This window comes from Euprymna scolopes, chromosome 10 (assembly GCF_053919585.1).
Source record: "Euprymna scolopes isolate OS-2025 chromosome 10, ASM5391958v1, whole genome shotgun sequence".
Classification (NCBI taxonomy): domain Eukaryota; kingdom Metazoa; phylum Mollusca; class Cephalopoda; order Sepiida; family Sepiolidae; genus Euprymna; species Euprymna scolopes.
Genome location: NC_136491.1, coordinates 1,012,745 through 1,027,462, shown reverse-complemented (window position 1 = coordinate 1,027,462; position 14,718 = coordinate 1,012,745). Strand labels below are relative to the sequence as shown.

The 14,718-nt window shown below is 33.5% G+C and overlaps 1 protein-coding gene across 19 annotated transcripts in view; it reads right to left on the bottom strand.

Annotated features, from left to right (window-relative positions):
* The window catches only part of LOC145285776 (ralBP1-associated Eps domain-containing protein 1-like), a 309,459-nt gene that overhangs the window by 21,576 nt on the left and 273,165 nt on the right, over nucleotides 1-14,718 (bottom strand). For 10 of the 19 annotated variants that reach the window (XM_080134129.1, XM_080134125.1, XM_080134130.1 and 7 more), the window contains 2 exons: nucleotides 11,263-11,535; nucleotides 4,204-4,259 (listed from right to left, as the gene is read on the bottom strand). In XM_080134129.1, the coding sequence (XP_079990255.1) occupies nucleotides 4,204-4,259; nucleotides 11,263-11,535 (329 nt within the window). The remainder of the gene's footprint in view (nucleotides 1-4,203; nucleotides 4,260-11,262; nucleotides 11,536-14,718) is intronic. The other 9 variants (XM_080134142.1, XM_080134137.1, XM_080134143.1 and 6 more) reach the window with 1 other exon arrangement.

Genomic DNA, 14,718 nt, shown 5'->3' with positions numbered 1-14,718 from the left:
TATCAGTAAGTGATTGAATATTGCAATCCATTTTAAATTCATTGTATTTGTCTTTATTTTCTTTACTACCATAACATAGGAATATTAATGATAATATAGAAATAAAAACTTACTGTATCGAACTCTGCTCTCATGGGGAGGTAAGTAAAAAGGGCTTACTATTGTTAGTTATGTAAGAATGTCTTAAAAAAATATGTCAAAGTTCATAATTTTCTCATAAAATCAAAGTTGAATATAATGGGTCACAGGTATATCTAGCATATATGCAAATATAGATGTGATTTCTTCCATAAACAATTTTGAAGAACTAAAACACACAAGTCATGAATAAATTATATATTTATCATCAATAAATAAAGGATACATTTTTCTATATATAAAATTAAATGTTTGTGTGTTTGTTTCCCACAGAAATAAAAGTTAGAAAATCTACACAAAATTTAAGTGTATTTATATTTAAAAATTACTGAGGAAGACAATGGAAGAGATTCTGAATCTTTAAGTTCTCTCTTAACCCAAGTAAACATAGTAAAAAGTACATAGTGATCCTTATTCAATTACAAGCAACATTGGCTCTTCTTGATAGTTTATATATAATACTGATTTTAGCAGTTTGCATTTAGTATTACGAATGATAAAATTATCGCCCTAGAAAAGATGACATTATTTCATTTGTTTGATGAAAACCAATTTTCTTTTCTTTGTTACAGACTATCTACTAGTTTGCCAGTTGCGTATAAATCCTAAGAGCGATAGGAGCCTTCCATGTCTGAAAGTGACAATGTTCAACAAGTGAGATTGTAGATACGCCGCGGTACAACGCACGCTCTCTATTAATCCAAGTTATGACAACAGGACCATTGCCAGCACCCACAGAATAACAAGGACATGCCCAGGATGATGAACAGAAAGTTTCTGGCTACAGTATTGATCTTTGGTGCAATTTCAAGTGAGGACCACATCATACTATCTCACATCTTTGAAGTCAGCTTGAAAGTCAACATCGGAGTGTATCTGGATGTATTAAAGAGTGTGGTAATCCCTGGGTGCAATCAGGTGGCTGCTGGCAGACCCTGGGTGTGGCAACAGGAATCGGCACCGGACCACAAGTTCAAAGAGACCCAGGCTTGGCTTCAGAAGAAGTGCTACGACTTTGTACCCTTCTCTCACTGCCCCCTCCTCCACTTCTCCCCCGATCTGAACCCGCTGGACTACTTTGTTTGGTCATACATCGAGAACATCACCAGCATGATTTCCCACAACACCAAAGCGAGCCTGATCGCTGCCATCCATAGAGTATTCTGTCGAGCTCTCACTGGCGCTTGTGGAGAAGGACCCTTATCGAGGCGATGAATGCAACTGAAGGTGACTACATTGAATAGATGTCAGCTCTACTACATAATCAAGTTATGCGAATTAATTTTTTTCAATAGAAGTTTTAAAACAAAGCTCAAATTGTTGTCACTTTCATCATTCCGCCCTGTACATTGAAGGTGTGAATATTCTAAGGTACTTGTCAGATCCGGTAAACCCAATATTAAATCAATTTATACCATCAAAATATGTGAACTGTACAAGATGATTCAAATTAAATGCTACCCACCCACTGAATTATTAATAAAATGCTCGACTTGTCCACCAAATTTTAACTGTGAATATCCAACAGTTTTTGTTTTATTGCCTTTCAATGATCCATGCTCCAAAAATGCACCTTTGTGTGGCAAGTAAACTTGGATATGTGATGGCCCTCTTCAGTTAAATAATATTTTTGAGGATTCAGGTTAACACTTCCCACTGATGATACGATCAATATAGTGCCCTCGTATTCATTGAATATCAATAAAACAAAGACTGTTGGACATTCATAACTGAAACTTGGTGGACAAGTCAAGCATAGATGGAAGTTTATTTATGGTTGGATTGCAGAAAAAATTATGAATTAATGATTCAATGTATGACAAGTTTTTAAAGAAACAGAAATTAAGTGAGTTTGTGGCATTGTAACAATATTGGCAGCCTAGAGAAAAAACAAAAAAAAGGTTGATATGTTGCATGCCGAAAATTGGACAGAACAAAAAGAAACAAATGGAACAAAATAATGTCAAGCTCTCTTGAGCAGTGATATCTTGGAAGGTTTAAGTAGCTATTTCTGCATATTTTGCTACCAAATTATGAACTGACCATTGGATTCTCAAAATGATGTTAAGTTCTCTCAAGCAGAGTGACTTGATATTTCAGAAGATTTATGTAGCTGTGTCTTATTTTTTCTTTTTCGTGAATCAGATTATGGACTGGCCATGTCAGAAACAGGGCACAATTAACTGAATTCCCAAAATAATGTAAAGCAGGTATACGACTTATCAAGAGGGTTGGAGAGACTCCTCTCACACACACTGTAATGTTGGCTAATTGAAATAACTGTTAAAAAAGAAATTAAATGAAAAATTATAATTATGAAGATCAGTCCCAAGGGACAACAAAATACTATCCTGTCAGGGTGACAGTGAGAGATGGGAACTGATGAAGAAGGAAATAGGGTGGGCTTAAAGTTTCATTGATCACTCATGGTGTTGTAAGTTAAATCCCTGCAGAATTATTAGTTGTAAATATAACTGGAAATTTGAACCAATAATACATTATTGACAATTATGGATTGAATTCTATTGGTAAGAGGGGCGAAGTTATAACATCGGTTTCTCCATATAACTCAGCAGATGCAGACGGCCAGAAAGAGATTCTGAGAGAGAGAGAGAGAGAGAGAGCCACAGAGAGTCAGACAGAGAACCAGCCATACACAGAGAATCCACTTTGCTCCCTACCAAACTGTATGTTGCTAGAAGTCTAACCAGCAAACTTAGGGCTGTTGATTGAATTCTTAAAATCACCCAGACTGACATTTTGCCCCGCCCCCTGAATTGCATATTGTTGAAAGCCTGAACTCCAAACTTAACTTTAAGATCTGAACTTGTAAATTGCCCAGGCTACCGTTTTCTCCTCACTGTATGCTACAACACTGAGAGACCAACTCGCAAATTTAGAGTTACTGAACTTGAAAACTACCCAGACTTTATTAAGTACCATCTAGTGATGTATATTAAAGGCCTAAGTTGATGACTAGAGTGTATAATCTTTCTATGAATAATTATTGTTATGTTATCTAAAATGACCAGTGCTCGAAGTGTTATTATTTCTTCTTTTGGCTTGAAGTGACCTTTGCTCTCCAGCGATACAGACTTTGGTGACCAATGCTGGATGATTTGCTCTCCTGATCTTTGAAAACGTGGAAGGAAATAGTAATTCACCGGACAGGAACTTTCAGCATCCAGGGTGTTTACCAGAGTGACTGCCCAACAGCAAGAGACAAACTGAGACTCAGAATGGTCAAGTTTAGTGACATCACTCACTGAATGTTGTTGGAGGTGTAGCATTCCACATTGAGTTTTTCCACATACCTAAGGTTGTATGATTGTATGATTGGGTCAGAATACAAAATGGTTTTGCAAGTAAGCCACATTAAAAAGAAAAGGGTCGAAAAATACTGTAATATTCATCATACTAAAGAATGTCTCTCCCTTTCTCTCAAATGTCTTGTGCAACAAAACCAGATGTCTGCCTATGATTTGGTTGCATTTACAGCAAATCAACAACTTTTTAATTTAGGACTAAAAAACTATTCAACCTATTATAAACAATTCATTGAATAAGTTATTTTTATCCATAGCTGGAGGGAAATTACAGGTTCATACCTTTGTCAACAGTATCAATGTATAACTTTAGACACAATAAAACCAACAGGATCTGAATTTGGCATAGCCGATTCCATAGTGAATAGTCATATCCTTTTGGCCATTCACGCCTGTGGAACTCTGTTCCGTCTGCCTGCTTCCCACCGGACTACAACTTGGATGTGTTCAAGTCCAATGTTAACAAATTTCTAATGAACCGCCCCCTTAAGTAAACACTTCATCAAATCTCCACACTAACGTAATGTACTTGCAATAACCCTTATCCCTGAGTGGCTTCCGGGCCTTGATAAGTGGTGATCACTGTGTAAAAAAAAACAAAAAAAACGTACACTCTTGAGGGTCATGGGTGTGATGTACGCAACCAAATTAGACGAGAAGAATTGTCAGCTCAATGGACATACAAAACTAAATCTGCGAGAAGTAAAGAATGAAGAAGAAATTACAATAATGTACGTACATCTTTGGGGGATATCCGAGGGGGAACTGCTGGAGGTGGTAACAATACTGAGGCGCCTACGAAGAAAGAAAACAAAAATGGTACAATCATCAGTGAAAAGTTAGAGATTGGTGAAAAATGGCAAACATGACAAAAGTTAATATTTTATTCTTTGAAACAATTTGATAACAAATAATGGTGAAAGTTAAATGCAAGTGAAACTGCATATAGAGTTAAAATATGTGAAATTACTGCAGTGAAATTAAAGTTATGAAAAACAGAAAGCAAGTACAAAAAAATAAGCAACTGATTACGAATAAGTAGCTTTAATGTCATGCACCATTGAAGAGACAACAGTTTATAAATTTGATGCATGCAACGTTACAACAACAAGAAATAAAAATGATAAAATATGGCTGCAAAGGAAAAGAAACGGAGAAAAACTGCTAAATTGGATTTCAACTGTTATTTTACCTTTCTAGATTGGTGAGTCGATTTGAATAAGAGAATTTAAAGGAGGAGGATTGGTAAACTCAGATGAATATTTATGACTTAAAAATAAAATGTCAAAATATATTTTACCTAAAAAAAATACTAATTTTATATACGAAACTAATCCCAGGAATAAAATCAAACTAAAAAGAAAAAAAAAAAAAAAAAAAGAAAAATATGTCAATATTTATTGTAGTATATTAATGTTATGTGAATATTACTTGCAATATGAATTGTAAAAAACAATGTATTTATTTTCTGTTTATTCACTATTAATGCACTGAGAATATCAATTAAGTGCTGCCTTGTGATCCCCTAAAGAACACATATGATATAACCCAATTTAATTAATATCACACAGGATTTAGTGGATCTATTCTCAGGGGTTTTGTTTCTAGAGCAATACCTTTTAATTATTCATAGAAAGATTATACACTCTAGTCATCAACTTAGGCCTTTTGATGGATAAAAGTTTACTCCACAAGATTGCCAGCTATGGAATAACTGGAAATGTCTTCTCAATTATTAAATCTTTTCTCTCTAATAGTTTTATAAGAGTAGTCGTTGATGGGTAGAAATTAGAAATTCATAGTCTTAATACTGGTGTCCCTCAAGGTTCCCTCCTGGACCCAACTCTTCCTAATCATCAATGATTTCCCAAATCACATCCTTAAATCATTTGTAGACATTTATGCAGACAACACCACAATCAATGGCAACACTTCAAAGGCCAGCAATGACCAACATCTTTCCGATTCTCTCTTCTGATCTTGAGAACGTGGTACAATGGGGAAAAAGGTGGCTAGTTAATTTTAATGCATCAAAAACTAAGCTTCTCTCTTTTCATCATAATCGCTCTGACCCTTATCATGCCCCAATTGAAATAAATGGCCCTTGTCTTGGGGAAGCTTCATGTCTTGACAAACTTCTGGAAGATACTTTCACTCCTGATCTGAAATGGAACACATACATCAAATCTGTTGCTAAGATTGCTGGAAAAATGGTTGTATCACTCCACCGCTCCAGTAGGTATCTCACTGCGGAGGCAACCCTCTATCTGTATGCCCTAAAATGGAGTAATGTTGCCACATGGGGGCAGGAGCTGCTTAGTGCACCCTATTCAGTCTAGAGTTCAAAACCGACTTTGAAACCTAGTAGGTGATGTCCTTTTCCCTACCCTGCAACTTCTTTCTCACAGAAGAGGCGTTGCAACCCTGTCTCTGTTGCTATCATTATTTTCATGCAAATGTTTGACTGAACTCGAATCTATGGCTACCCTTGCCAAACTTTCACAAAAAAAAACAAACAAAAAAACCAAAAAAAAAAACACTTGACTAGTTACAACCACTATAAACGATTTCCTCCATTCTATCTGTGCCTAAATCTAAATGCCGATTTCATGAACAAAGCTTCTTTCTCAGAACTGCCTGTGGAACACTGTTCCATTGGCTTGCTTCCTGGTTGAATACAACATGGTATCCTTCAAATCCAATGTAAACAAGTTTTTGTTGAGTCGTCCCCATAAATAATCAAATTCTACCAAATTTACACCATTAACAATTACTACACTACCTCCTTACATTCATTAATTATTATCCTTGAGTGGCCTTCCAAAGTTAAAAAAAAAAAAAAAAAGCACTAAAGTGGTTTCATTTCCATTTTTAACACCCTGTGGTTCCAGTGAAGACTAATTCATTATTTCTAAGAAAGAACACAAGACATTTTAAATATTGGATAAAAAAGAAACAAATTAATACATTGTTTTTATACAATTCAGGTTTCAATTATCACATTAAAATACTCATACATAGACTATGCTATTAATTTATACATTTTTATTTGTGGCATATACAATGCTATGCCAATCAGTTTTTTTTTAGTAAGAATCTGTAATATATTGGGTAAGTCTTTTTATTATTACTTTGATATATGAGATCATATCAGAATAAAGCTATCAGCAGTGACTTTAAATCAGAGGAAAGATTTTTCCATCAAATCATATTTCAACTTCATTATCTCTTCCATCGACTAAGACATGAAACCACATAATCTAATGCTAAAATATCTCTACTAGAGGATCAGTGCTGTATTAATGCATGACAAAGCCTCTAAGAGTTGCTTCTCTTGCTCCACCCCCTTTGTATTTTGTACAATTTATTGCAATAATTGTTAATGCATCCTTAACATCTTTGTTTAAGGTGTCTTTTCTGAATCAAATGAGTTGAATGTTGGTCATGGTGGTATGAAATGACTTCTACCACAAAATTCTATCAATTACATCAGTTTTAATGTGTCTTTGTTTGAGGTCATCTCTGATCAAATCATTCCAAGTCTTCTTTGCCTTTTCCTCAATTACCCTTGATCGAGATGTGCATCCACTTATCCAACCAAAACTTTGTTCAGCATGTATATCTCACCAGTGTGGGGTATCTTCACTCTCAATAGCAGGGAGTTGGAGTTTACTATCATCAAGACGCACACCACAAATTCACTGAAACATATCCCTGTCATTTTGTTCCATCCACAAAAAGACCAAATTAGTGAAAACCCAATATTTACTTGTATGTAAGATGGCACTAGGAACATTTACACTGTTATAAACTTGACCTCAAGTTACAAGTTAGCAAGAACGACAGATTATAATGGGAAGAGTCTCACAAAAGTTCTTCCATGCAAGATAAAACTTAATTCATATTTCCCATCAGCAAAAATTGTATCATCGAGATAGCAAAATAAGTCTGCAACTTCCAACTTCTGCAGACCATCCACAAAAAACTCAATAGAGGGCCTGCTTTTAATTAGACAAATAGCAGTATCAGCATACCTTCCACAGAGATAATCTATAAGAATCAATTTTCACTGTATCTCTTGTGAAGTCAATGATGACAACCTTTTTGGACCACAGAGTTGCCGCCAACACCAGATTTGCAAAAATCACAGGAAAACTTACCAGAACCTTTCAGATTAGAGCCATTGATCATAACTTGTGTCTTTCCCCATATTGACTCGAGAGCCCTTCAACTCTGTTACTTTTACATGAGTTGAACCATGTACACAGTTCTTCTCTAATTCAGCAATAATTATCAGATCACCACTATAACTGCCACGAACATTCTATACAAAATTTCATTGATAATGCTTCAAGCACAATGATGAATAGCAAAGCAAATAGCTGAACATATAAAAGAGAGGTTGGTACAGCCTTTTCTCCTAGCATTGCTGTACATAATCTGAACAAGACATGCAATCCGCTCATTATCACCAAGTCTCTAATTGCCCACCAATGCACAATCAAGGAATATGGTTGAATGCTTTTTCCAGGTCAACAAAAGAAAAGATTAATTTTTTTTGCTTTTTGCTAAAATATTTTTTCTTTTAAATGTTTCAAACATGAAGACAAACTTCATTTATCTGATTTCCTCTGATTGTATTTCTCTATTAGTCTTTCCACTACTTTTATTATCTGATCGAAATTTTAGTCTGCAATAGTTGCCCCTTTCCAATATATTACCATTTACTTTGTATAGCTTGGCAATAAAACTATCCTCTTAATCAGATGGAATACTACTAATTTTCACAATCAAGTTTGTATAAAAGATTCCTCTGAAATAATTTCAATGTTTATGTTTGTAATATTTATAGTGTTAATATAAAAATAATAATAATATTTATAGTGTTAATATAAAAATAATAATAATATTTATAGTGTTAATATAAAAATAAAAACACATTGCACTGAACCTTGCTTTAGGTTGGCTTCAGCTTAGTCAGCAATATGACGAATACAACACTAATGCTAATACTAGTTTTATTTGTGAATAAAATAGATTTTAAGCTAATTATGTTCAATTAGACAAAAAGCATTAAAATAGTTGTTTTCTTTTGATTGAAGTGATAACATTAGTGAAGAAACTGTTGTTAATCTATATTCAAATTCTATAATTCAAATATTTTGATTACTGCAATCAAAATATATTTTGATTGACAATAGACTAAAGTGTTTTTACATGATTAAGGAGATAATGTTTCAGAGTTTTTGAGGGGATTAAGAATTTGTATTACTCAAACTACTGTTCTCATATTGGATGTTATTCCCACAATGTTTTGGCTGTTGTAACTACCTGATCTTCTTCAGGTGTATCTTATCGAACTCAGGGATCTGTATGGAATTTCAAACTGAACTCTTATTTTAAGCACAGGGAACATGAGTTGAAACAGATACACTGAGAGCATTGCTAGGGCTACTGTGAGGAAGATGGGCTCTCTCTTCCATTCTAGAAAGTTACTTACGCCTGAAAGTGTTCTGTACCTCTACAAGGCCAACATTCACCAGTGTATGGAGTATTGTTGTCACATCTGGGCTGGTGCATTTGCTGCTAGTCTTTCACTCTTTGACAGGGTTCAAAAGAGAGTCGCCAACCTGATAGGTCCTGAACTGTCATCTAGGCTTCAGCCTTTCACATCGACGAAATGTTGCATCCATCCGCTTGTTCTACAAGCATTTTAATGGTGGATGCTCCGATGAACTACAAGCCCTTGTATCTTCTCAACGTAAATACTCCCGACAAGCAGCAAAATCCCACCCCTACACAGTAGAGATCCCTAGATGTAAGAAGGCCTTCTACTCTAATAGTTTCAGCCCCAGAACTGCTAGATTTTGGAACGCCCTTCTGGGTTCCTGCTTTCCCAACTCTACTGAAATGCAGAAGTTAAAGTGTAATGTGAACAAATATATTGCTACTCAACTCCCTACATAACATCCCTTCAACTTATGACCCCGATGGTAGCCCCCTACATTAAAGTGGCACTGTGCCTTGTTTGGAGTGAAAACGGAATAAAAAAAATTTTTTCAAAAAGCCATGGAGTACTCTCATTTCATTAATTATGACTAGATAGAAGTTTTCTTTGAGTTTGACAAGACACATCCAATGAAGGTGGGAGGTTACATAAGTTGAAACGTTGTGAAAATAACATCCTCGATGAGAAGAATAATCCAATCAGATTAAAGAGTTGCTTGAAAATAGTTTCATAAATGTAAAATCAAATTTATGTACACTCTAGTGGAAATCATCTAAAAAGATTTGAACAATCAAATCATTCATTTTGCGACTTTAATTGCAATCACTTCAAATGTTCAAAGTAAAATGACACAACCTTTGACAATGACCGATCTGATTTCCTTCTACAGATTAAAGAAAAAAGTGCATATTTTGTATAAATCACAAATGACATAAGTCTTTTATTACATGTTGTAAATAAAAAGGATTTGTAATCTAAGTATGAAAATCAAATATCACTTTCTGATGACCAACATAAGAAAATGTTTTCATATTTAATCTTAATAAAATTAATGTTTCTTTATAATCAGCTTGGAATTGAAAAAAAAAAATCCATGAAAAATCTTTCTTTTTTTTTTTTTTTAAAATAATCCATTTTTTTTTTATAATATGAAAATTCAAAACTATTAGAAATATGTACATTGTATAGTTTCATTACAGCATAATCACATTGACAGACCGGTTCCGGTTAGATCACCAAAGTTAAGCAATTTGGAGCCTGGCCAGTACCAAATGGGCAAACTTTTGGGAATACCAGGTGCTGTATATTGGAGGACATTAAAACTTCCAGAAGCTCCTACATCCCTCCTGGCTTCCACCTGTCTTGCCACTTTTGTCTTGTCACTGGATCAGGCTCATTGGGATGAGAGTACGAGGCTGGTTCTGAGCAAATCTGCTCCACTTTAAACAAACATCCATCATTCCCATATTTGGCTGTGACAATTTAGTATCTACCAACCAATTATGTAGAGCTGGATGCAAAGGTAGATTTATGTCTAAAACACTTATAGGAAATTATAGCTTCAGGGTTAAAGACCAATGTGTCGCATTATGGGAAATTATAACTTTCAACTAAAACACTTATATTATAGGAAATTATAGCTTCAGGGTTAAAGACTAATGTGTCGGATTATAGGAAATTATAACTTTCAACTAAAACACTTATATTATAGGAAATTATAGCTTCAGGGTTAAAGACTAATGTGTCGCATTATAGGAAATTATAACTTTCAACTAAAACACTTATATTATAGGAAATTATAGCTTCAGGGTTAAAGACTAATGTGTCGGATTATAGGAAATTATAACTTTCAACTAAAACACTTATATTATAGGAAATTATAGCTTCAGGGTTAAAGACTAATGTGTCGCATTATAGGAAATTATAACTTTCAACTAAAACACTTATATTATAGGAAATTATAGCTTCAGGGTTAAAGACTAATGTGTCGGATTATAGGAAATTATAACTTTCAACTAAAACACTTATATTATAGGAAATTATAGCTTCAGAGTTAAAGACTAATGTGTCGCATTATAGGAAATTATAACTTTCAACTAAAACACTTATATTATAGGAAATTATAGCTTCAGGGTTAAAGACTAATGTGTCGGATTATAGGAAATTATAACTTTTAACTAAAACACTAACATATAGTCTAATGAGAAGGTGACACTAATTTAATAATTGTTAATAAAACTGACAGGATTAGTAAATTAGATTTGGATAATTTTCAAAATTTTGACCTACCCACATCACTTTTGAGCTTAAGGTCGACAGAAACACTTCGTCCATGTGACTGGTGGTTGGGCCGTGGGGGAAGTCTGGGGGGTCCAATTTGTGCTCCTGGACTGACTGGAGTTTCAAGAGTCGTTGTTGCCTGGACTGTTGTCTGAGCAGCTGTTGTGTTGACAGTAGCCATGGTCCCTGCTGGCCCCTTTTCAGGGCCACTACTGTTGGTGATCACATCCCCATTACCTGTGACAGGGGCTGGAGGGGGCTGCAGGTGCCCAGGTCCAGCAACTGGGAGGGAAACAGGGCATATTTAGCCAGCTTAATTAGCAAACTATCAGCCATCCATATATATCTTTTTTTTTTTTAATTTCATAGAAAATAAGCTGTTAAAAATTTGCTTAACTTATAACAAAGGATTTTAGAAGCAAATACAACCCCAGAATCCAACTTATAACTATTGAGACCATGTGTTCTTTCTGCTAATCAAAAAAATAGAATACTTTAAGTGTTCATTTGTAGACATAAAACAACATGCATCATACAATAATTACATATTTTATAAATGACAACATTTAGCAACATGCAATAGTTTAGCATTTAATACTTTGATAAATCATAAAATAATGTTAAATTCATAAAGAACAACCATATTTTCATTTTGTAAAACTATGCAATACAATGAAGATTGGAAATAATTTCTCTTCACTTTACATCTCATTTAAAAAAGACAAAAGTATTCAGTTGGTAAAATATAATTAAAAAAGTATTAATTTTAATTAATCAGTTATTGATATGGAAATATAAATTAATATTAAACTTGAGTTGATTGCAAAGAAATCCCAAACATGAAAAAGAAAATGCTTTATTTTAAGAAAGACAATTCGACTAGTAATCCATCAACTATGTATTTTAATAAGTAATTTTTATTTCATTAGATAATAACTTTTTGAGAATGCACCATGATTGTGTGTGTACACAAAATAAATTAGAAAAAAAAAATGAAGCTATTTCCTTCCTGAAATGAATACAATCATTAGGGTTTTTTCTTTTTCATGTCGGTATTACTATAAAGGATTACCAAACAAAAATGTCTGAACAGATTGTTAAAAAATTTAAGATTTTGTCGCTTTTATATATTTAGATTAATATTTTTTCATGCTTTGCCAATCACTGTCGTCATGCATAACCATTACAGCTTGAAAGTGTAGAAATAAAATATCCAATAAAATTTTAAAAATATGGAGCTATTTTCTTCCTGAAATGGATGCAGAATTATGTCAACTAGTTTGTTGGTAAAAATTATTTTCAAAACTTTCAATTTATTATCTTCAAATTCTCTCATCCAATCTTCTTAAAATAATTTGAAAAAATATCCAGAAATTAATTCCAAAATAAAATTTTCTTTAATAAGAGTTTATCATATCAAACAGTTTATAACATTTTTGCTTTTTGTTAAATATGAGCACTAATTAAAATATTTGTAAAAACAAAAACAAAAAATAAATAAATAAAAAAGAGCTGCAATATTTAAATATGGAGAAACAAAATAATTCATGAAGGTTTTTTTTAACTTAAGAAATTCTCTATTTTTACAATAAATTATGGTTCCTTTTTACAAATCTTTTAAACTATCATCGCCATCTTTGTTGTTTTCATTTATTTGTTATTATGTTTCTTTGGGTATCTCCTTTTTTTTTTTTTTTTTAAGTATCTTCTCAGCACAAAATACTTACAACTTGATGTTTAAATGTAGAAAGAATTGAAAACAAGTTTCATGAGGCATTCAAACATCCATATAGTGATAGAATGACGATTCCAGGTCAGAGTTTAAAAGTGAAATGTTGTAATTAAGATAAGCAACAAATCCCAGGTCTTTATATTTAACTAAAGAAAACATGACTGATATCGCTTCATCAGACCAGTATCATCATAATGTTGTTTTTTAAATCTTGAACTGTCTGAATGTATTCAGACTTGAATTTGTTCAATCTATCCTTGTCAGTAGATATTAAATCATTTTATTAACACAGTGTAACAAGACATGTAAAAAGACAGAAAATGTGTACATCGATTTACACTAGGAGTGTTTGGCCAAAGCAACTTTAGACTTGGATATTGTAGGTATCACTACTACTTCCTGTTTGTATAGAGAAGAAATACGGGCAGAGGAAACTGCTTTTCTTCTATTGAAACAAAACTGCTGATATAATTGTTGCTAGGTTCTGTGAATACCATGACTTAGCGCCAAGAGGAAAATACTCCTTGGAAAGTAAATTTAAATACCTATTGATGATGCTGTATGTCAGAATTGGATTCACTTGCATCCTCCACTGCACAAGTGAGCAGGTATTCATGCAAAGATTAGCATCCTCATACAGTGTATCCTTGAGCTGCGTGACTACCTGACATTTTTTTTTTTTTTTTTTTGCATCAACTACATAACATTCATGAATATTGTAGGTACTAAGGAGTGTGCTAAACCGAGGAAGATTTCACTTAAGTATGTAAGAAGTAATTTAATTGCATGCAACAGGAGTGATATCAACTCTTTATATCAGAGAGTGGGTATGAGATGTTGCCTAGTATAACCTTTTCAATACCAGAACTGGATGATAACTTATCGTAAATTATCAGTTCTACTATCAGTCACTAACAGAAAAATTTGATTATAAACAGTAATTATCAGTTTCTTTCTACTTCCTCTCCCTGGTCAGAAATTTGAAAGGAAAATCAAATTGAATAAACTCCTTCTGTTTTCCACTGGTCTTAGTTTTTTTCGAAAGTATAAATAAGGAGCCTTGATTTCAAGCAATATGGATCATGGAGGGGTGCATACAAGAACAAGCAGCTAACAAAGCATGGATAATAATTGTGAAATTTAACAGGTTTTTAGAATAACAATGACATTTAAGTTTTGGGCATGTATGGAACAGCACTGAAGCGTAACACTATGGTTTAATCACAAAATGTAAATTGTACACAAAAATAGCAATAAAGACTGAATAATAAAATGGAGTCAAAGAAAAAAAGGAGCCCTGTGATATTATGTTCAACAGACAGGTAGTTCTTGGAAAGAAACTTTGCTCACGAAAGTTCAGTTTAGTTTAAGATATACAAGAAATGGCTGAGCGGTTACCAAACAGTCAGTTAATACAGACATCAAACAAAGTTTTCATTTGATGTCTGACTTAACATTAGCATCAATTGTCTTCTGTGTTAAGAATGAGTTTAATAAATTTTCTTTAAATCAATGAGTTAATCAATTTTACTTCTTTCAACTTTGTTTTTGAGAAGCTAAAATTTTTTAACCCTACTTCTAACCCTAACATTTGCATAATGCATTTTACATTATTGTTATGGCTTCTAAATCTTACACTGTTACGACCATTTCTGATCTGTAAATCACAACCAGAAACATTTGTGTTGATAGTTCTGTCTGTAGGAGAGAGAGAGAGAGAGAGTGTGTTTGAT